Source organism: Misgurnus anguillicaudatus, chromosome 11, assembly GCF_027580225.2.
Source record: "Misgurnus anguillicaudatus chromosome 11, ASM2758022v2, whole genome shotgun sequence".
Taxonomy (NCBI): domain Eukaryota; kingdom Metazoa; phylum Chordata; class Actinopteri; order Cypriniformes; family Cobitidae; genus Misgurnus; species Misgurnus anguillicaudatus.
Genome location: NC_073347.2, coordinates 6659718 through 6684383, shown reverse-complemented (window position 1 = coordinate 6684383; position 24666 = coordinate 6659718). Strand labels below are relative to the sequence as shown.

The window sequence follows — 24666 nt, the reverse complement described above, 5'->3', positions numbered from 1 at the left end:
AGTTCAAGACTTCCAGAACGGCAGGCGGCCCTGTCCCGCTTGCGCATATGCTCTGGACACCTCTCTTTAGGATTGGCAGGTAAGGTCAGAGACCCTGGAAGTCTAGGACTTCCAGGACGGCAGGCGGCCCTGTCCCGCTTGCGTGTATGCTCTGGACACCTCTCGTCAGGCTCTGGTGTTGGTCAGAGACCCTGGAAATCAAAAACTTCCAGGATGGCAGGCAGCTCTGTCCCACCCAAGACTTATTGTCAAACTTTCACAGTAGGGTCGGAGACCCTAGAAGTCTGAGACTTGCAAGACGGCAAGTGGCCCTCTGGACACCTCGTCGGGATTGGCCAGTAGGGTCGGAAGTCCAAAACTTCCAGGACAACAGACGGCCCTGTCCCACCTGTGCATCTGTTTCTGAGTCCTATCTTTGGGCTCAGCTGTTAGGAACAGACACCTTGGAAGTCCAAGGCTTCTCGTCGGGCTCTGCCGGTAGGGTCGGAGACCCTGGAAGTCTAAAACTTCCAGAACAACAGGTGGCCCTCTTGACACCTCTCACCGAGCTTGGCCGGTAGGGTCAGACACCCTGGAAGTCCAAGACTTCTAGGACGGCAGGCGGCCCTGCCCCGCTTGCGCTTATGCTCTGGACACCTCGTCTGGCTTGACTGGTAGGGTCGGAGACCCTGGAAGTCCAAAACTTCCAGGAGAGCAGGCGGCCCTGTCCCGCCTGCGCATTTTTTTCTAAGTCCTGTCCTTGGGCTCAGCCAGTAGGGTCAGACACCCTGAATGTCCAAGACTTCCAGGATGGCAGGCGGCCCTGTCCCGCCTGCGTGTATGCTCTGGACACTTTTCGTCAGGCTCGGCCGGTGGTCACAGACCCTGGAAATTAAAAACTTCCAGGATGGCAGGTGGCCCTGTCCCGCCCAAGACTTATCGTTGTGCTTGGATGGTAGGGTCAGAGACCTTGGAAGTCCAAGACTTCCAAAAGTCCAAGACTTATTGTCGGGCTCTACTGTTAGGGTCAGAGACCCTGGAAGTCCAAGACTGTAGGCGGCCCTGTCCTGCTTGTGTGTATAATCTGTACACCTCTCGTTGGGGTCGGCCGGTAGGGTCAGACACCCTGGAAGTCCAAGACTTCCAGGATGGCAGACGGCCCTGTCCCGCTTGAGCGTATGCTCTAGACACCTCTCATTGGGATTAGCCAGTTATGAAACATTTTGAAACAAGGTATTTAGATATTTTCATAATAAATAACTATAGGGCCCTGCCCTGTGAGCCAACAACCCACATTTCAGGGCAGTACCCTACTTCTAATTGTATTAGTTAAGTGTTTCATTAAAAAAAAAAATTGTTGGCCTTTACATCTGTTTTAACGTATTCACACGGTGAATAATAATCTCTATTAAAAATATCTATCTATTGATTATTATGGCCCTGTCCCACTTGCGCGTATGCTCTGGACACCTCTCTTTAGGATTGGCAGGTAGAGCCAGGGGTCAGAGACCCTGGAAATCAAAAACATTCAGGATGGCAGGCAGCCCTGTCCCGCTCAAGACTTATTGTCAAGCTTGGACGGTAGGGTCGGAGACCCTAGAAGTCCAAGACTTGCAGGACGGCAAGTGGCCCTGTCCCGCTTGCGCGTATGCTCTGGACACCTCGTCACGATTGGCCAGTAGGGTTGGAAGTCTTAAACTTCCAGGACAACAGGCGGCCCTGTCCCACCTGTGCATCCGTTTCTGAGTCCTATCTTTGGGCTCAGCTGTTAGGAACAGACACCTTGGAAGTCCAAGACTTCTCGTCAGGCTCTGCCGGTAGGGTTGGAGACCCTGGAAGTCTAAAACTTCCAGGACAACAGGTGGCCCTCTTGACACCTCTCACCGAGCTTGGCCGGTAGGGTCAGACACCCTGGAAGTCTAAGACTTCTAGGACAGCAGGCGGCCCTGTCCCGCTTGCGCATATGCTCTGGACACCTCTCGTTAGGATCGGCAGGTAAGGTCAGAGACCCTGGAAGTCTTGGACTTCCAGGATGGCAGGCGGCCCTGTCCCGCTTGCGTGTATTCTCTGGACACCTCTCGTCAGGCTCTGGTGGTGGTCAGAGACCCTGGAAATCCAAAACCTCCATGAGAGCAGGCGGCCTTGTCCCGCCTGCGCATTTGTTTCTAAGTCCTGTCCTTGGGCTCAGCCAGTAGGGTCAGACACCCTGGATGTCCAAGACTTTCAGGATGGCAGGCGGCCCTGTCCCGCCTGCGTGTATGCTCTGGACACTTTTCGTCAGGCTCGGCCGGTGGTCAGAGACCCTGGAAATTAAAAACTTCCAGGATGGCAGGTGGCCCTGTCCCGCCCAAGACTTATCGTTGTGCTTGGATGGTAGGGTCAGAGACCTTGGAAGTCCAAGACTTCTTGTCGGGCTCTACTGTTAGGGTCAGAGACCCTGGAAGTCCAAGACTGTAGGCGGCCCTGTCCTGCTTGTGTGTATAATCTGTACACCTCTCGTTGGGCTCGGCCGGTAGGGTCGGACACCCTGGAAGTCCAAGACTTCCAGGATGGCAGACGGCCCTGTCCCGCTTGAGCGTATGCTCTAGACACCTCTCGTTGGGATAAGCCAGTTATGAAACATTTTGAAACAAGGTATTTAGATATTTTCATAATAAATAACTATAGGGCCCTGCCCTGTGAGCCAACAACCCACATTTCAGGGCAGTACCCTACTTCTAATTGTATTAGTTAAGTGTTTCATTAAAAAAAAAACTTGTTGGCCTTTACATCTGTTTTAACGTATTCACACGGTGGATAATAATCTCTATTAAAAATATCTATCTATTGATTATTATGTTAGAAAAATTAGTAATATTAAAAAACAAGGTCTTTACATTAGATGTTTAGGTGTTTTAAAAGTAGGGCCATTCCTATCTTTATGCCTGTCCCAAACCTTGACCCACCCGGTACAGAGTGCACACCGCATTGTGGCCATGAAGCTGATAGTCATGCACAGAGCACTGCACCCAGAGTAAGGAAACAAGCAAATCTAATAACAAGGACCTTCGAGCAAGCTAAAGTTTTCAGACGATTAAAGTACATTTTTTATTTAATATATAAACTGAACTGAATTAATATATATATATATATATATATATATATATATATATATATATATATATATATATATATATATATATATATATATATATATACACACATACTGACTGTATATGCTTTAGTACTTCTAATCATATTTGTTAGCGTTTCTTCTAAAAATTTTAAAGATTCTAAAAATTTTTGGCTTTACGAATGATTTTTGAATTAGTTTACACAACGCAGCATAATTCTAATTAAAAACAAACAAACATGTAAATTAATTATCATATTATCTTAATGCTTCATAAGGTAAACATGTTTCCCCTTTTACCTGTCTTGCAGTGTCTCAGAGTTTTTAAGGTTTACCGTTCTTACCCTCACCACAGAATAAGTCATTTGCAGAGATGTAACTTCTACAGAAGTTTCTCCCTAGTAGACACAGCATTCAGTGGGCAGAGACTTTAACCTGTGGCGGATGACACAAAGATGCACTTCCTCAATAAACACTCAAGTGACCACTGCTGAATAATAATATGAATATAATTTAAAGGATGGGGCTAAGAAATACTGACTACTAACCCTGAGCGAGGACACCCACTGTAGCCTGTAGAGCGATGGGTTGAAGCAGCAGCTGGTTAGAGGGGTGGAGATCAGGGCATGTAGGAGAAACCTGCAAAATACATTTAATGAAGTTCAACTAATTGCATTTCTTTCTGTGTTAATGCATTTCAGGCTCAAAAACAAAATCAAGTTAGTCTACACCAGCACATTTTAACATTTACTGAAGACTTGTTAAGAAATAAAGAAAGCTGTAATGGATATAATACCTCTTATTGTCCAGCTGCAGGTTATTGTCCAGCTGCTCCTGAAGTTTTGAATTGTCAAATGAAGCTTTAAATTAAAGCACAAACCAAATGAGCTCAACTATCATTCTTCAGTATACTGTATAAGTGGATGAATGGCAAAATGTGACACTTAAGACTTTCAGGCGACATCTACTGCAACAGGCATTTGGTATTGACAACTCTGTCCAGAAAAAATCAGACAAGACAAAGGACATGAAGTACAACAGAAATCCATTTACATGAGTTTGTCATTTAACAACATGTCATCAAGTGTTTTTACTATCTGTTAAAAAATTAAACTCACAGAAGAAAACAAGTTAATAAAAAGACAAAAATATGACAATTTTATCATAAGTATTGTAAAGTGGGTCGACGTGGCTGGCTTGTTTTGAAAATAATTATCTACCTTTAGTGAAAGCTACTCCTCTTCTCTACTGAAAAATTGGGTTTAAGCTGGTTTTGCAAGATTTGCCAGGCTAGGACCAGCTACTGCCACCTTAAACCAGCTAAAAACAGCTTAAACCAGCTACCAGTTTATGCTGGTCTTAGCTGGATTTTTCTGTAGAATTAAACGGGTCTGTGGTGAAAAATTGCCTTAAGGGCACAGTTGTGGGCTCGTTTTGAAAATAATTATCTATGCTACGTTTGTTTGATGTTTGATTTTAAAAAATAATTTTGGACGTGTAAACGTATTTCAGTATTACATTGTAAATAACGCTTTGTTAAGCGATTCGTTTCCAAAACTTTTCGGGTCAATTTACACGACGCATAAAACATATCTCTGCATCTCTAATAAAACACATGATTTAATTATCACAATTATGAACGAATTCGCAGGTAGCGTTTACACAAGTGTTTTTTTCTAATGCTTAATAAGGTTTAAGATGTTTCCTCCCCTACCTGTCCTGCACTGCACTGCACTGTCCTCAGCAGAGTGTTTTAAGGTTGACCGTTCTCTACCTAAGCTCACCACAGAATAATTCAACACTTGAGAGCTGGCGTTCTATGTCGTCATGGATTCCATATTAGGTCATAGAAGGAAAAAAATATGTAAAAAAATAAAAAGATTGCGTCTGTGTCACGTGACGCCGGTGACGGTTTAGACAGAAACAGACAAAACGCATTTCTAGCAAATTAAAATGTATATAAAGAATTTTTTTTATCAAGTAATAAGAAAGCAACTACAACATATATAATATATGTAATTCCTCATTTACCTCCCCCTGGCTATGTTGTTCATTTTATTGTTGTGTTATTTTGACTGTCTACTTTGGTCTTATGTAAATTAAAATTCATTATAATAAAAAGATGCTTGCTTCTCTCTGTCTGATTGTGGCCACGTGGGTTGAAGCGGACGCGCGTGTGCTGTGCATGGCTTTTAATGTAAGTTGTTTTGGGTGTTTTACAATTTAATTTATTTAATTGATACACGTGGATGACTCTTTATGTAATGTTAACTGTTCGAGCCAGTGGTTTAACTCATGTCTTTATGCTTTGATGTGTAGGCTAGTAGGCCTAATCAGGGAAATTGCCATATCTGTCTACCTGTTTCCTTTAAGTAAGAAGGCTTTTAAATACATTTTTCTTGTTTAAAATTTTGCATGTATTTTAAAAGCCTGAAAAAACATAGCCATTTAATACAAGCTGGGTATTGTTGCAACTGGGCTCTACAGTATGGAGCCTGAATTCAATGATGTCATCAGATGTGTTCTTGAATGAACAATGTCTTTAACATATCTTTTAACCTTTTATCATTTGTTTATGAGCCACTGTTTATGATGAGCCAATGGCTTTTATATTAATAACTATGTGGCTCTACTGTGTCTTCTGTTATAAAAGATTAGAGAGATTGTTGTTTCAGTTGTGTTTATTTAACTGGGACTTCATTATGTACAAAACAACATATGAAATAAAAAAAAACAATTACTGACATATATGATTGTACCAGCCGTACATACAGTACACCACACCACACAAGTATTAGATCAAACATCTCAGTGTATTAAATGCCACACTTGACATGAAAATCCCATGACTAAGATAGCCTAAAAAAAACCCTAACTATGTCCTTTAAAACAAACCGTGTTTATGTAAAACAACATTTTGTGCAAAAGTTGTACAATTCCCTTGAAGTTAATTGGTGTAATCCATTTATAAAGCTAAAACAGATGTAAACAACATAACAGTGTTTGCAGCTTCTGATGTATCTCAGTCTAGAGTGCATGTGCTGCCCTCCACTGGCTAAGACTTGAATGTGCAATATCTGAAATTGTTCTAGGCCCAAAAAAAAAACATACCACAAATATTATGCATATTAGAGATGAATCATCTCTTGTTAAGCAAAGCATAATCCATTTTTTCAGATAAAATACATTACAGACCACCCCTGGGGCACATTTCAACCAACATTTTGTTTAAGTAGGATGATGATTAAATGGTTGAATTTAAGAAAACCTGTCAAGAGAAATTGTGGGTGAAATGTAAAGTTTGTCTGAGTAAAATACAATACTGTCTAAAAACAAATAAAAAATACATTTACACCCAACAACAAAAAATATCCTTATATTTTCAGCATATAACGGTCTACTATGACTTGATATGACAAAATTATGTAAAAGTATTTAATGCAAAATTATGTAAAAAAACACTTAAAATGTCTTAAAATATTGCATTTAAGAAGATTTCCTCTGAGGTCTGTGTACACAGTGAGATAACAGATTGCACTATAGGCACGAGAGGTCTCAAGTTTACCACCTCTGTTATCCGGTCACTAGTGGAGGGTAATAGACTGGCGTGGAGTGATCGCAAACACTGAGCTCTGAATAACCTCCAACAGCCAATGGGAGGATCTCATTGCTCAATATTTCTTCATTTGACTTTTCACAACCCACCAGTTGGAAGTCTCTGTCAACACAGATCTCTATCTGGCCCAAACTCTGAAACTGTCCTCCCTAGAAAAAAAAGAAACAATGTATTTTAAGCAAAACAGCAGCGCGACTGACGACTAGTTAGGCATCCTAATTCGAAAAGGCTGCTTAAAATCAAGCCTAAAAATGCGTCCTTATGTCTCTGTGCTGCTAAGGATAAAACGCATGGATTCACAGCCGAGGCTATCCCGAGATTCTTTGTGCGCCTGAAATGGCTATACAAAGCGTCTGGATATTTTTAAAATCAACATTTATTAAATAAAAGTTTGTATTTAGCATAAAAAAAGTTTCTTGTCACTGTTTTAGTACAATAAGTTATGTTTTGTATTAATATTATTCTGTGTATGTTGCATTTATTCTAAGGTTGATTCATTTGATATAGGCCTACTGTTGGTTAGTTTAATCTACATCAATGTGTTACATTTTCTAAAATATAATAAAAAAAATTCTGGACTTTATATATAATTTCTTTACTTCTATACTGTTTTTTTTTAAATATCTGTATTTTGTTTTAAAATGTATTTTCTGTTAAGATCCTTGGCAATAATAATGCAAAAACTATATAAAGTGCTATAGAAATAAATAAGCATCAGTTTATTTTGATTTATTTATCTATGCACATTATTACAAAAGAATGAATGTGTGTCCTTGTCATCTATCATTGAATTGCAAAACATATTTTCCCTGACATTCTCTTATTTTTATTTCCTCTTTTGCAGCCACCGGTCTCTGTTTTGGTATGTTACACCAATTTTCCATGATTCACCCGAAACCAAATTTATAAACTAAATTGTTTATTACTGACATTTGTTTTGAGGAGATTTACCGGTAGGTTACAATAAAAAAAAAGTTTATAAAAAAAGGATTGTGTATTCATATAATACTATCATACCTTTGTGTGGACACACTGAATCTTCGTCTTTACCCCATAGAAATCGGTAATGACTGTTTCTATATCATCCAGCTAAAACAAACAGGAAATATGACACATTAACTCACATGTGACCAATCACATAGTTGTGGTTCATTCCAAGTATATTACAGCACATTTACAAGAACTTAAACAGTTAAAATGCTGAGGTTGCTGCTATGGCAGGTTCAGCATGTGATGGGAAACTACGATGCTTTCGGAAAATACTTGGATGATTACTAGACACATGGTTCATCATTATTTTGCAACATTAATGTATTAACATGTTGTGCTGAACCATTACAATAAACACATTTTAATCATAGCTGTTGAATTATTTACAAATGAACATTAATTAGAAACAAGGGTCATAATAAAATTATAAAGCATCCATTTTAAATTCAACAAAAAAGTAACAGGCGCATGCATAGTTTAGCCTCTTGCTCGTATCATGATAGCTAAAAGAAGGACATTTCTACTTCTACTTACTTTGTAGTAGTCTTCAGATGGCACAATATTTTTGTCCTTTAAAACACTAAAAAACAAACAAACTTTTTTTAGTAAATGTGAAACAAAATAAACAACACATGTGAAGTTTTAGCTCAAAATAGCATGTAGATAATTTATTATAGCATGATAAAATTGCCACTTTGTGGGTGTGAGCATTTTTGTGTGTTTTCTTTAAAGTGCAAATCAGCTGAAGAAATGCAAACATTGATCGCCATGATCATGGTTTGTTGAAATTGAAACTCAATTGTGCTGTCAGTTATTTTTTCTCTGAACTAAATGGCAGTGCCGTGGTTGGATAGTGCCGTTTAAGGGGCAGTAGTATTATAATAAGATCCCCTTTTGACATCACAGGGGGAACCAAATTTAAATGACCTATTTTTTTTTCACATGCTTGCAGAGAATGGTTTACCAAAACTAAGTTAATGGGTTGTTCTTTATCACATTTTCTAGGTTGATAAAAGCACTGAGGACCCAATTATAGCACTTTAACATGGAAAAAGTCAGATTTTGAGATTTAATATGCAATATCACTTCTCTGTGCAAGCCACAAAATCTGCCTGTACATGACAGACCACAGAAAAACAAGAACTCACCTGTTGAGGTCAAACTTGTGGTAAAGTTCGAGAGCTTTGCTGAAGTATTTATGTTGACTGTTCAGTGATTCTGCTTTGGCTGCACATGTTCCATGCTTCTTCCATTCATATCCCCTAAACAAAAACATACAATAATGTAAGTTAACGTACATAATATCAACCATCATCATTATTATTCAGAGTAGTGCAAAAATGTATTCAACTTCAACAAGTTGCTGACATACCAAAATTCTGGGGAAGAAGGTTTCAGTAGGTCTGGCCAACATTTTTCCATTTCAGGCAGTAGGTCCTGTAAAAAACACGAACGCATAACCGTTAGTGCTTGCTTGTCAAACTGATTTGGCATCTGACAATGCAAAATGTTTATCTCACATACACACACACACACAAAAACGTTTTATATTTTTAGAAATGTACCTCGATTAAACTGGCATTAAAATGCCAGGAGTTATTGCACATGTTTCCAGAGTTAGGCCATAAAACAAACAAACAGAATAAAAAACTCTTATTGCCAAAACAATGTCATAATCACTGCCATTATCATCATTATTTGATTCAGGATTGACTTAAAACACAGACGTACTTAAATAGAAACAGGATAATACAGATAATATAACTTGTCTGTTAATGTACATTACTACTATTATTATTTATCTACAGTCTTTTATTATATTTATATTTATGACTGAGGCTCTGCAATCAGGAATTATTCTAGGAATAACTGGACATCCATAATAGACAAAAATTTGTATTGTTTATCTCACCATAACCCGTGCAGAGTCCAGTAGCTGATATCTGTTTTGCAATGTTCCATCTAAAAATAAAAACAAAGCAATTTCATCTTTTAAATAGAGTAGATGGTGCCTGAATGTTTTTTTTCAATGATGACAAATAATAATGGAAAGTAAAGGCAATCCATTACACTGCAAAACGTCTTTGGCCACTGTTGAGTCAGGATGAGTCTGGTCCATTCTCTCCTGAAAAAAAACCCACACACACAATCATATGAAATGTTTATACCCCATGACAATTATTAATGTGCAACACAAAATCTAAATAAACTGACATATATGTAGGTGCCTTATAATGTCCACAGTCTCAAATGTAAACAATAAACTGTACAACTTAATGCTTATGTTAAGGTTCCCCTAAATTACACAATTATATAATTACGCATATGTATTAGACATTTCTGTGTATATTGTGCAAACTGCTTTTTAGTATCCACTATGTCATGCAGGCATTTCTCACAAATGTGGTACACTTGCGTACTGTACAATATTAATTGTGTGGCTGATAATGCAAGATCAACACAGTATGTATGCATATCTGTGTCTGTCTTCAATGACATACGGAGGATGAGAAAAGGCTCCTGCCAGCAGAAAATATCCAGCACAAAGTATCACAACAGCTGCAGTGGATCTCATTCTGCCAAATGGAGACAATCAACATTTAATGTAACACGCATTTGTATTACACACACACAATAAAAAAAGTTTTACTTTATGTGTTACATATATGTATACAAATTACAACACAGACGCCAGTTGAATATAAAACACAACGCAACCGCATGTAGATGGATGTTTGTTAACGTTACCTGCTATTATGCTCCAGTTACCGGTCGATCCGGTTAACAGTTTAGATATAAGAAGTTTTAAGTTATTTCATTCAGTATGAGTGTAATGGAGAACTGGTCAGTGAGATTCCCCGAGCAACACTGAATAATTGAGTCACTTCTCAACTCTATTAAAGCCACTTCCTGCACCAGCAGATACTGCAGTACTTGTGGTTAATCTTGTTATGTCGAGATCTCCACACCCGCACTGCGCATGTGCCGTCAGGTCATATGATATACTGTAATGTTTGTCACGTGAATGTGGATGTTCACATTAAAATAAAAATTTAAATTCTTAAATTAAAATAATCTGTAATCTTCATTACGCAATTCACTACATGAATAATTGTACTTATTATTGTAATATAAATATTGTTATATTTATATTATATAATATATAGTAAAACCAATTACGCGATTTCTACGTTTCAGCACAAGTAAAATATTACGTAACATATCATAATATAATATATAAAGTAAAAATCTAGATATTTTATTAACATTAAAATTGTGTTATTTATTAGTAAAATCCATAGGCAAAAACGTTGCAGAAAATTGTCTAAACACGAATCTAACATGGTCTTTTAAAAAGACCATTGAAATTTGATTTAAATGTCTTGAAAGCAGTTGAAGATTATTATTTAAAAATGTAACTTTATTTATATATAACATTATTTTAATGTGAGTTAAAATAGCAATCTCTTCACAGTTTCGCAGGACGTTTAAGTGCATTTTACTGACAGAACGATAAACAAATGACTGATCTGGAGTCATTGACAGGTTTGACACTCTGTCTTGTCTGAGTAAATCAAATGTGACGTTAGAGCGACTGCTGTTGTGTCCTCACACGAGCGCGCGCGCTCCATTTAGGAGACCTGGGTCTACCTGCTCAGTCGATCTTTGACAGTAGAGGGGAGTATTTGCGAAATCTGATTAGAAATAGTCGTTACTATGATGCAATTTAGTTTGGAAATTTCCTACAGAAGTTTAAAAAAACAGATATTGCCTTTAGACGATCACTGTATGAAAAACACTGCACTTTTAGCACAATATATTACAACAACACCAACAACAACTCTAAAAGCACTAAACGGTTTATTACAGTTGTCCTTTAACTCGCCTTGAATTAAATTCACATATTTATGTCAAATTGCAGCAGGTTAATTGGTTATAACCTCAAATCACCGTCTGTGTAATATCACAACGCCTGTATGAATGATGTGAGAAGTTAGTGTAATGCTATATATAGTCTGACGTCTGGCCATAAATGGGATGCGGGAGTTGCGGAGTCCGCCCGAGCAATATTGTGCTTTTCATCAGCTGACGGGTAACATCTTTTCTCCTGGGGTGAGTATGTCTGCCCCCTATTTCCATACTTCTCCTCAAAAAAAATATGATGCAAAGTTGCCTCTGTGGAAAAAGCTATTTTTATCTGTTTGGGAGTGAAGGAGACTTTTTGAAAATTGGTGGGAGCTGCACTTAACACTGAGGGGCAATTCAGCTCTTTTATGGACAAATCTGTATTTGGCCCTAAATACGTTAGTCTATTAGTTGCCTTCCTTTCTGTAAATGTTTCTGTGAAACTTGTAAACAAGTAACTTGGTTAAAAAAAGTTGTTTTTCATAAACTTTGAACAAGTTTTATTTTCTACATCATTGATTCTGAAGCATGATGCAAAGCATAGGCAAGTTGGATTTACATGCTAAATGGGTTGTATTGAAAATTGTGCAAAAATATTTTGTATATACATGGTTCACATGTGATAATGCCTTGGGATGTTATCTGTAATGCTGCATTTGAATAAGCATGATTGTTTGTTTGTTTGTTTATTTGTTTGTTATGAGAGGAATGTGTGTTTTGTGTTTGTTGAGATAGATTGCAGTGTTTCACGTGTTCATATTCAAAGTACTCTGCATATGGAAAACGGTTTGTCCTCATAATATTTAACCACAATGTTTTTTAATGTACATTATACAGTAGACCCTTGAATACTGTACCCATCTCCTTGGACTGTTTGATATCCCAACCCCCAATCTCTAATTTTAAACCAACATGAGGCTTGGCTTCACTTTAGCCCAAAGCTTGAGAACACCCCCACCTTCACATCTCCACAAACAGGTCCACTTTCCCAGCAACTTAATCATATCAGCACATCTTCACGGTGGATATATTACAATATTAAGGCCTAAATAACAGAGAGAAGAGAGGAAATTGAAAAACCATGGGCTTCTAGCTTGCACATCTGTCAATCAAAGCATTACTTGTGTGCAAAGATGTTGCATGTTTTTGTTCCTGGTTTGATTCATAGGTCCTTTGAGGTTACCAAATATGGCTCCGGTCGTTACCAGACACAAGCATTACAGTCATGACTACCGCAGTACTGAGTCTAAATATGTTGTTTGCGAATACTGCAGGTAAGGTACATAGTGAAGTATCATATAGCAGCTTATATTAACAGTTGAACAGAAGCTGACAGAAATACTAAAACAATGACAACACAAAATATAAAAGTATAACACCTAATAACAACAATAACATTTATAAAAGTGTTGCAGCTTAGCTAAAGAAACGCCTATATTACTGACAGGTAACTATAACAGGTGCCCTAATGGGAATATTGCAATCTGCTTGTGCAACTTAAGAAAACTGACATGAAATCATTTTTAGGCCTATTTTGTATAGTGACATGCTACTGTATACTGCATGTAAAAGTAGTTTGGCATTAAGCATATTTTCCTATATTACCATGCATGCAGCTTTTATAAACTTACAGTATATTAATAGAGATAGTACTGTATGTGAAATATGCTGGTGCTGTTAAAAAATGTGTTTGTCACAACACATAACAAAATGTAAAAGTACCAAATAAAATCATAAAATGTTTACAGGACATTTTCTGAATGTATATTAATTTGACCTAAATAATGATTAAAATCACTTGGGTAACATTTTGCTTTCAACAATACGTTTTACATCAACGGTTTTAGCCTGTAAGGAACATATTACAATGGATTAGTTTCAAGATAAGAAATAAAATTGCAGATTCATTTCATTTTATGTTTTAGTTAATTAAAATAAGTTATTAAACTTGCCTGAAAGAGGTCATAAAAATGCATATAGTTAATATGCAGTATCAGGAGCAGCAGATGCTGGTTTAAGGAACATTTGTTTTATTTGTGAATTTTATGTAGTGTTTTACTGAGACAATGCCGCACCAAAGCAGACATATTGTGTTGATGCTGATGGATGGATGTTATTGGCTTCGTACTATGTTTGCACCCTGAAAGGTCTAAAGGTCATTTTGGTTTTGCGGTCAAGGTCATAGCTGTTTCAAGTGGGTAAAAATGAGAAATAATTAGTTTTCTTTACTAATATTCTGGCACTTAAGTAAATACTATTTTGAATTGCATTTTTGAAATGCATGGAAAGACCTGATTAATTTTATATTTCACTGATCCTGTTTGAGCTTCCCATATACATTGTATTGTTTGTTCAGACTAGGGCTGTCACAATGATTAAATAATCGTCTCATCGCGATTGCTTGACCTCATCGCGATGATTTCAGATCACCGCAATGATTGCACATCTCTCTAAAAAACTCAAGGGGGAGCTGCAGCGCCTGTATAAATGAGACAATAACAGATTACTTTTAAATATGTGTATTTGCAGGTAAACCTTGCAAAATAGTTCATTTAAATAATCACTGCAAAAAGAAAAAATGTATGAGAATTGAATGTCAAACCAATAAAAAAGCCCTAAAACTGGCACTTAATCAACACAATCGTCTCAATTTATTAGACAATTAACCGTCAGCCAAATTTCATAATCGTGACAGCCCTAATTCATACAGTAGTTTGTGTTTTTTAGGGCTTCTATTGACGCGGTGAAATATCACTCACACAGGAGAATCGAGCAAGTGGTAAGGCCTTTTCACTGTTATCTGTAGCTTGAAAATGTGTAGGTTTTGATTTTCGGACATGTTCTTCAAATATACCTAATAGGGATGCATAACGATTAATCGCGATTAATCTATAGCAGAATAAAAGTTTTTGTTTACATCATATATGTGTGTGAACTGTGCATAATAATTATGTATTTATAAATATGCACACATGCATGTATAATTTTAAGAAGAAAAATTATATGTTAATTATTTATATATTATATAAATTATACAAAATATACAAATGTATATACACATGTAAACATTTCTTAAATATATACATGCATGTGCGTGCATTTATCTATACAAAGTTGTTATACACAGTTCTCACACATATATGATGTACACAAAAACTTTTATTCTGCTATTGATTAATCGCGATTAATCGTTATGCATCTCTAATACATAAACAGCCTAAACGTATATATTTTGGAATACAATATATAGATGACCTAGTCAGAGGGATTGTTACATATTTTTAGGAGCCCACGGAATGAATTATCGATCTCCTTTCATCAGGTGGAGAAGAAGATGTCTGAGAAATACATCCGCGAGGAGTCAATGATCAGGGGCCCTAAGTTCGTGGCGAGGCTGAGGTCCCACATAGTGTTTGAGAACACGCCTGTTAAACTTTTCTGCACTGTGAAGGGATATCCCACCCCTAAAGTCAGCTGGTGAGCCTTAATGTTTTGTTTTTACTTTACCTATATAACTAATCTTAAGTATGTTTGTTTTTAAATTTTTATTCTGTTCATAATGTTCTGTTGGTTTGGTCTGTTTGTTTTAATGTTTGTGCGCATAAAGTGTTTCTGGACCAGTGTTTACATCTGGCAAAATAATCTATAATCTAGTGTGGGGGTGTCACAATGACCATGATATAAAACCTCATGGTTATGGTTATTGTGTTAATACTCTCATTCTGCCTCCCTACGCTTTAAAAGTAAAATTATTTGGCCAGAAAAACAAATAAAACAAAACACACAATACAAAAGATGAATTTAACTTTGAAATATTTCAATATATATTGCGATAATATCATCACCGTGGGTTTCCCACGATACCCTAGTCTAGTGTTATTTATATTTTATAAATATAAACATTTATAAAAGCCAGCTAAGAGCCATGATGGGTACATTCATTTAAATAAAAACATTATGTTGCATAAACATTTAATAATGTCCAAAATTATGCATGCACAGTAATCGGTTGTTGTCACAAATATTCAGCTGGTTTAAAGATGATGTCATCCTGGACATTTCCTCTGGAAAGTACTATGTGGAAAGCTGCGTTGGATATCATGCCCTTACTATCCTCAAGTAATTGAAACTTTTATTTTGATGGGTTTTTCTGAGAGTGATGCAAAGACTGAATGTGATGCTGTGCTCATGCATACACTGTAAAAAAAAACTTTGCTGCCTTGGAATTTTTTGTTGAATCAGCTAAGACTTACAAGTCATGTCAACAAAGATGAGTTGTCACAACTTATAAAATATAGTTGAGAAAAGTCAACTTAATTTTATAAGTTATAACAACTTATCTCTAGTCAAGATAAATAATAGCAAGTTGAAATGACTTGTAAATCCGAGTTGATTCAACAAAGTATTTTAAGGCAGCAAAGTATTTTTTACAGTGTATATTATACAGAATGAATGACAATTTTCTCTTTAAGTGTGTGATCATTTATATTTGTATGCAGTACAAAGTATTAGATTATACAAATACGCCATTACTTTTAATCCTAACGAGAATCAGATGTTTGGTCTTTTTCTGCATTAATATCAGTTAAGAGTGTAAATGCTTGCAAAAATGTTAATTGTCATGCAAATTAAAAATAATAGTAATAATAATAATAGTGAGAAGCAAATTATTATTTTGTAGTAAAATATAACTTAGAGCACATGATAGGCGTATAGAGATTCAACCTTTAAACATCCACAAGTTGTACAATAACAAGTGAATGTCCACAAAAGGAAGTTGTGTCATAGGGATTGCATGTGAACCTTTCCAATTTAGTCCAGGGCCGGTCGGCATGCCGTCCACGTCTTGAGCTCCCGTCAGCTGTTCGTCCCCAAGTGCTGAGTTTGGTGTCATCTGACACTGGAGCGTCTTTAAGAGAGAGAAGACTTTCACTCCCCTTAGTCCCACAAACAATCACCGTGGCCTTTATGTCACATTTTTGTCCGCTTCTTGCGTTCCCAAACCTCAGAGCGGATGTGTGGCATTCTGCATTTCTTCCAAAATGACCAAACCTTTCACTTTTGACAAACAGCCGTGCCTCTCAAGATTGTGGCATCTAGGGAGCGAACTCTAATATAGCACGGTCAGGCTGAAGGTCACATTACAGACTTCTCATTTTCTTCCCCCTTCCGTGCGTCTCGGGTTTGCCATTCAAGCTTGAGAGACTCCCGTGTTGAGCATGATCTGAAAGCGGGCGTTTAAGCTACGTTACCATTTAGTTCGGAGCAATTATCCTCTTGACATTAGAGCATTAGTTAACTGCCAATTTATCCATCATGAAGGAGAAGCACTTTATGTGCTTTCCAAATGTCAATTAGGAAATGACTGTGGCATATATCCAATCAAATAGCAATCATGGTGATTATTTATTGACTGATTAATTAGCAAAATGGGTGTAGATGCCGTTGCGGTCCAGACTTGTATTGATTAAACACCTGTGAATGTGTTTTCAAGTCCGCGACCGATGACACTGCAATGTACACGGCCGTTGCCTCAAACTCGCATGGACAGGCATCCTCTCAAGCCTCAGTAATTGTGAAGAGTAAGACATTCACAGACACACCAATCATGTTTCCATATACTTATATACTGTTAATGTCATTTTCTGAATTAATACCTTGGCTTTGTCTTTCTTACATTCTTAAAACAAGTTAACTTCACCTGAGAGCCAACATTGACATTGATTATAAAAGACGACGTGTGTGATTCCTACACCACACTGGTCAAATTGTCAAAATATGTACCCAAATATGCTGTTACTGGGGCTGTACCCTTTCAAAAAGTGCAACTTTGCACATAAAGAGTTAATAGTAGCACCTCAGAGGTACATATTGGTAACAAATACATACATAATGAGAGCTCAGGAACATATTTTGAACGGTGTTAAATTTTACAAATGTTTCAAACATGTTTACCAAATGCATCCTACATCTGCCATTGGCTGGCGGATAGCTCCGCCCCAAAGCTTAATGCCATTGGTTGAGCCAGTGTTGATGTGTGAGGCTGGTCAGTGTGTTTACACTTTTCCCCCTTAATATGCCTCACAAGCTTATGATCCACATTAACCCCTTCAGACCCTGCGTCCACTGGAATGGACATCACATGGTTCAAACCAATAAAATGCTAATCAACCAATCAAAATAAGGCACACGGAATAAACACCTGAAAAATCAAGTCTGAAGGGGTTACGTATAGAACATGTACATCACATGTACAAATGCAAGTATATACACTCACCTAAAGGATTTTTAGGAACACCTGTTTAATTTCTCATTAATGCAATTATCTAATCAACCAATCACATGGCAGTTGCTTCAATGCATTTAGGGATGTGGTCCTGGTCAAGACAATCTCCTGAACTCCAAACTGAATGTCAGAATGGGAAAGAAAGGTGATTTGAGCATGGTTGTTGGTGCCAGATGGGCCGGTCTGAGTATTTCACAATCTGCTCAGTTACTGGGATTTTCACGCACAACCATTTCTATAGTTTACAAAGAATGGTGTGAAAAGGAAAAACATCCAGTATGCGGCAGTCCTGTGGGTGAAAATGCTTTGTTGATGCTAGAGGTCAGAGGAGAATAGACCGACTGATTCAAGCTGATAGAGCAACTTTGACTGAAATAAGCACTCGTTATAGCTGAGGTATGCAGCAAAGCATTTGTGAAGCCACAACACGCACATCCTTGAGGCGGATGGGCTACAACAGCAGAAGACCCCACCGGGTACCACTCATCTCCACTACAAATAGGAAAAAGAGGCTACAATTTGCACAAGCTCACCAAAATTGGACAGTTGAAGACAAATGTAAAATATAGTTGCCTGGTCTGATGAGTCTCGATTTCTGTTGAGACATTCAGATGATAGAGTCAGAATTTAGCGTAAACAGAATGAGAACATGGATCCATCATGCCTTGTTACCACTGTGCAGGCTGGTGGTGGTGTAATGATGTGGGGGATGTTTTCCTGGCACATTTTAGGCCCCTTTGTGCCAATTGGGGATCATTTAAATGCCACAGCCTACCTGGGCATTGTTTCTGACCATGTCCATCCCTTTATGACCACCATGTACCCATCCTCTGATGGCTACTTCCAGCAGGATAATGCACCATGTCACAAAACTTGAATCATTTCAAATTGGTTTCTTGAACATGACAATGAGTTCACTGTACTAAAATGGCCCCCACAGTCACCAGATCTCAACCCAATAGAGCATCTTTGGGATGTGGTGGAGCTTCATGCCCTGGATGTGCATCCCACAAATCTTCATCAACTGCAAGATGGTATCCTATTAATATGGGCCAACATTTCTAAAGAATGCTTTCAGCACCTTGTTGAATCAATGCCACGTAGAATTAAAGCAGTTCTGAAGGCGAAAGGGGTCAAACACAGTATTAGTATGGTGTTCCTAATAATCCTTTAGGTGAGTGTATATTTTAAATATTTTATGCATTTTTGCCTTTTAGATATTTTTACTAGATGAGAAGACAAATAATTTTTTCAGACAACTGAAGAGTGTTGTGTTTGCTAGCTCATTATCATTGGTTGAATATTAAGTTTTTTTTTAACAAGTGCTTTTTGTTTTTGCTAATTATCATGATACACGTCTTCTTTACAGGATACAAAGATGAAGACAAATGTACTCCCTTTTCCTGGTTTCCTTATGACTGTAAGCTTTTAAGTGTTTATTAGTAATAGACTGAAAATTTTGTACAAATATTAGATGAAAAAAACTTTTTTGCTCTTTTTGTGTTTATCAGATGCCCTCTTACCTGAAATTAAGTATACAAAGATTAACATCAGCTTCCTCGAGGCCTTTGGCGTGACCTTTGGGACAGAAGGTGATAAGGTCACTTTGTCCTCCAAGATGACCATTAGCCCTAACCTGGCCAACCTGCAGCCTGAAGCACTGTGGTATAGAGACGGTAGGAAATGGCCACCAAATACTGTATATGTCAATTATATGTCAGTTCCAGATCTGATATGATAGCTTCACCGCTGTATTATTACTTGTTCAAGTGTTATGCAATAAAGTATATTAGATTTTAACTTTAGCAGTAATGCATTCAGATATTTTGAATTGCCTTTATTTGCAATGGTAATGACAGTAATATAGTAAAGTGTACTCTATTAAACTATGTGATTATACCACTATTTATAATTTTATATAATACATTTTTTTACAATTACTGTAATGAGAATGGGAGAAGTGTATGATTTGTGTGATGGAAAGCAGGGGTGTAGAGTTTGGGTCATGCAGTAATATAAACCATACCAGAGTGCTCATAAATATTAATTAGATGATGTAACTTTTGCCCAGTAGTCGTAAGTGATTCACTTGAGGCAGGTAGGTTCAGTCTACTGCTGATGTAACCATATGGCAAAAGTGTTTGCTTGGTCTGAAAAGTGTCATTTTACTATTGTTTTTTTTTTTTTTTTTGCACCATGGCCACACAAACACAACGTTTAAAATATTATGATTATTTCCCAAAATTCTAAAAGCTAAGGAAGACTTCGGCAATACTGCAAGTGCGAAGGCTTAGTGTTAAAGTCCCCCGTGCTGAAAATCAAGTTTTTATTGTTTATATGTCTACGTCGTGTTTTTAATATGCTTTAAGACAAATCATGTTAAAATTCATCATTTAACACTATTGCTGAGTATCGTCTCCATAAAATTGTCAGAGTTTTCTAAGAAAGTCTTTCCGTCTGGGTTTCCGACGTCACATGTAACCAATCACAGTTGAACAAGTGGATCAGTAGTTTGAGCCATAGATTCTGGGTGCATCCCAATTCAAGGGCTGGGTCCTTTGAAGGCCGTATTCGAAGGCCAATAATGTCACTGCGTCACATTCAGCCTTCAAATGAGGCCTTCCTAGATGAATTCTTCACAGCTTTGGCTATCCCAAGATTTAATGCGCGCACATTTTGAAATAAACATTCAACTAGTTAAATAAAAGTGTATATTTTGCAAAGTAAAGATCACTGATTTACTATTATAAATGATGTTTTAGTGATGTGGATTAATATTATTGCTTCAATACTGTGCATGTTGCGGTTTACTTTTGTATATTTGAAGAGTTTTGTTGCAATTTTTTTTTAGAAATCTCGTTTTTTGGTTGTGCATTCCAATTAATAGCAATTCAACTGCAGTTGGTTTGTTTTGATTTAAACCTTCATAACTTAAAAAATACAGCTAAGTAGCACAATAAAACAAAATAATAACATGATAACATAATAATAAACATGTTTTGACCAAAATGTTAAAAATGGATTTATCTCGTTTTGCATTGAAACTCTTCATTTCTAAGGTTGGTATATTTAACATACTGTTGGGTAGTTTAATCTGCATCAATGTGTCATATTTTTTATAAAATAAAAAAAAACATATCTGGCTTCATATTTATCCATTATTCAGCGGGACACACAGCTCATGTTTCCCACTGCAAGCGTGCTGGGTGGGAACAGCAAGTGACCCAACTCTCTCAGTAGGCTAAAACATTTTGCTTCATGGACTTCAGAGGATGCAGACTTCAAATACAGAGTCTTGCCTTTAAAGTCAGCAGCCTTAGAAGGATCCAGACCCTGAAATGGGATGCACCCATTATTTTTCTGCCGAATGTATCATCTATTTACATATACATCTATGGTTCGAGGTGATGCGTAACAATGGAGACAGGACTAATTTGCATATTCATATATGGTCTGAGCTGTGCGATTGTGTAGACTAATTAGCATATTTATAGATCCCCATATATAAATGACCAACCCAATCTCACGGAAATTTGTGTTATAGTCACAAAATTTTTGATTAATGTAACACACAGCAAGAATTTCTAGAAATTAGTTTATTTATTTTTATTTAATTATATATTTTGTTTTCTCATTGTTTTGTCCTATTTTTTTACCATTGTTGCTTGGGGTTGAGGTTAGAATCACTTTCTGCGACATCCTAACCCAAACCCGAACTCTAACTCCAGGCAAGAAAAAAATCGGACGAAAACCATTTAGAAACCAACGCATAAAATTACATCCTAGCGCAAACCCCAAATCTAACTCTAACCCCAAGCGAAAATGATTTAAAAATAGGGAAAACAATGAGAAAAATATAAAATGACACGATACACAAAGTCATGCCACAGGAACAAAAAACTGTTTCTAAAAATGTGTGCTGTGTGCCACGAAAAAGACATTCATGAAATCGTTGAAAATCGTGTCCAAAACATAAATAAATGAATCAAATATTTTGTGACTATAACACGACTTGCCATGAGATAGGGTAGAAATAAGGCAATGGAGTAGAGTTACATTCAAGCTTTTTTAAAGCATAAAGAAATACTGCACATGTAAAACGTTTATATATGCTATAATAGTGCTCAAAGATGATTTTTCATTGACTACAGGGGGACTTTAAAATAGGCTTTAATTTTCACATACAGCACACATTTTCTTGTACAATGTGACTGTTACATGAAATTATATGTATTTTTTTCCTATTAAATAACGAAATGTGCATAACACAGCACTTATTTCCTTTTTTAAAGACATCACCTCATGCTTACCGGAGTAAATTGTCTTCTATGACTCATTTTTTTTACTCTAATCTTATTTCTTCATGAAGACATTACACCCCCACTCCGGATCTGCAATGTATTCTACAGAAGTAATATTTTCCTCTCCCGTGAGAGCTTGTTTTTTATTATTATTTTTTGGTCCCTCTAGAGCATCTTCTGAAAGAATCGAAGTGGGTGAAAATGGAGTCGGGTGGCGGTGTTGCTCAGCTCACACTGACTCACCTCGCTAAGGATGATGAGGGTCTTTACACCCTTCGTATGGTGACCAAGGGAGGAGATGCGGTCCACAGGGCTTATGTTTTTGTCGATGGTACAAAGCTGTAAACTTTAAAATTCTCATTTTTTGACATTCAAAGGCCTAGATTAGCATAATATGTACATTGATTATTTGTTGGAGTCATCATTTGTGGTCTTGGCAGATGGTCCACCTCCAGTTCCTCAGGCTCCAGGAGCTCCAATGGACATCAAGATTCATGACGCTAATAGAGATTATGTCATTGTGTCCTGGAAACCTCCTAACACGACCACTGAAGGTCCAATCATTGGATACTTTGTTGACAGATGTGACTGCGCTGACTAAGGTGTCTTTTCCAGTAGGTGTTATATATAGATGTATAGTAGGCTTATGTTTTCTTGATACGGTGGCACAACTTAAAATGTAAAATTTTAATTAGATGATTAATAAGATTAAGTAGAACTATATGTGTAAGTTCTGCTATGCACTACCCTTTGATCTTTTAAATACATTTACGTGTGTTTGTTGTGTCCTTTCCCATTGAGACAACTTGAAAAGTTGCTTATCAACACACATGTAGTTTTTTTGCATATGTTAATTTAGACGGTGATTAGTTTGTTCTCTGTCAATTTGAGCCGCAGTACTATCAAGCTGAAATGTGCTCTCATCGGACGGTAATCAGGCTGTTAAGTGATGCATGGATCTGCAATTATGCATAAATGCTCCTTAGCTCATATCATCTCCTCATAACATAAATGTGGGTTGCAATTTTCACCCTTTCAGTGCAGCGTAATGATAGGATAATCTCGTTGGCTTTCTTTTATTCATCTTGGGCAGATGTGAGGTCGGAACAGAGAACTGGGTGCAGTGTAATGACTCTCCCGTGAAGATCTGCAAATATCCTGTGCAGGGCCTGTTTGAAGGACACTCTTATTACTTCCGCGTACGTGCCATCAACTCTCACGGCATCGGAAAACCTTCAAGGGTGTCTGAGCCAATAGCTGCTCTGGACCCAACAGAGTTGGAGAGACTTCATGGTGAGACCTTATAAAGATTGATATAGCGGTCTGTGATTGGTGTGTGATTATTAACCCTCCTTCTATTATTTATTTTGGCAGCCGCACAACTTGGTGGGAGACTCGACATTGTGACTTACTACGATGATCTTGAAGGTAGTTCTTTGATGCATTTAGTAGTGAAAAGTGATGAAGAAATAATCATAGCTAAATTCGCAATAATTTTGACAGATGTTGAAATCATGATCGATTGCTATGGTGTAGCATGATGGTCGCCATTTTGCTATCACATGATTAGCTGAATACTCATGTATTCTCAGTATTAGTTTACTATTTGAATACTGTCTCAGCAACCCTTTTTTATTAGACAGCAATTGAATAATTTAATCATGGTTTAAGTACACTTGTGAGGACCACAAGAATGGCGCTGTGTTAATCTACAAAAGAAAAATGACATAAAACTGCCATTAGTAACTTTTCCCTTTATCCCGCTATTTCTGTTTGAAAATAAAACTGCTAATTATTTACAGATTTATTTTCTTTGGATGTTTTGAAGATAAAAAAAGGTGCAGTGTGTACATTTTAGCGGCATTTAGTGGTAAGGTTGTGAATTACAACCAACGGCTCTGTCCACTGCTCACCCCTCGCTTTTGAAAAGCATTGAGAAGCTATAGTAGCCGCCACCGGAAAATTATTTACTATTATTTATCTTGACTAGAGATGAGTTGTTATAACTTATAAAATATAGTTAAAATAGTCAACTTCATTTTATAAGTTGTAGCAACTCATCCTGTGTCATGATAAATAATATTTCATTGAAATAACTATAACTAGTTTATTAAGCAGCGTTCGTTTGCGCTTTTGTTTCCGCCATTGTCCTGTCAGGGTTGCCAGATCCGCGTAACAAGACCAGCCCAATGGACATTTTTAAAACTAGTCAAAAGCATCCCAATGACTATTCACATCCTAAAAACCAACAACTAATGAACTAAATCCTTCCATCTCTAACCTCCAGAAAAACATAAACCTGCAGAAACTGTTTAAAATTGGCCTACTTCAGAACTCTGCCAAAAGGCAGAGGACCTGGCAACGCTCGCTTGCTTTTAATCAAGCTGGTTGCGCGGTGAGAAGATGTACCTGATAAAAGTTTAGCTCGTGTTGTATGAACAAAATGCGCACTGCATGAAGCGGACGCGTGTCTGCG

General features: G+C 37.2%; 2 protein-coding genes and 1 long non-coding RNA gene across 3 annotated transcripts in view; 1 reads left to right on the top strand and 2 right to left on the bottom strand.

Annotated features, from left to right (window-relative positions):
• Positions 1-3166: 3166 nt before the first annotated feature.
• On the bottom strand, positions 3167-4817 carry LOC129416868 (uncharacterized). Its single transcript, XR_012372285.1, has 4 exons — positions 4312-4817; positions 3888-4086; positions 3640-3730; positions 3167-3526 (listed from the first exon to the last, which is right to left on the bottom strand). It is a non-coding gene; the product is annotated as an uncharacterized lncRNA (long non-coding RNA).
• A 949-nt stretch (positions 4818-5766) lies between these two features.
• Positions 5767-10673, bottom strand: rnaset2 (ribonuclease T2). The gene is made up of 10 exons (XM_073872921.1): positions 10446-10673; positions 10199-10273; positions 9768-9822; positions 9615-9659; positions 9263-9325; positions 9070-9134; positions 8846-8959; positions 8232-8277; positions 7725-7796; positions 5767-6856 (listed from the first exon to the last, which is right to left on the bottom strand). The coding sequence occupies exons 2-10, from the start codon at positions 10270-10272 to the stop codon at positions 6665-6667; spliced, it is 726 nt and encodes a 241-aa protein (XP_073729022.1). The 5' UTR covers position 10273; positions 10446-10673; the 3' UTR covers positions 5767-6664.
• A 989-nt stretch (positions 10674-11662) lies between these two features.
• Positions 11663-24666, top strand: part of myom2b (myomesin 2b) — a 66480-nt gene continuing 53476 nt past the window's right edge. Inside the window, exons 1-12 of the mRNA XM_073872922.1 lie at positions 11663-11810; positions 12772-12877; positions 14331-14382; positions 14926-15080; positions 15633-15724; positions 17099-17185; positions 19259-19309; positions 19401-19565; positions 22360-22521; positions 22631-22778; positions 23290-23483; positions 23565-23618. Coding sequence (XP_073729023.1) covers positions 12792-12877; positions 14331-14382; positions 14926-15080; positions 15633-15724; positions 17099-17185; positions 19259-19309; positions 19401-19565; positions 22360-22521; positions 22631-22778; positions 23290-23483; positions 23565-23618 — 1246 coding nt within the window. The 5' untranslated portion in view covers positions 11663-11810; positions 12772-12791. The remainder of the gene's footprint in view (positions 11811-12771; positions 12878-14330; positions 14383-14925; positions 15081-15632; positions 15725-17098; positions 17186-19258; positions 19310-19400; positions 19566-22359; positions 22522-22630; positions 22779-23289; positions 23484-23564; positions 23619-24666) is intronic.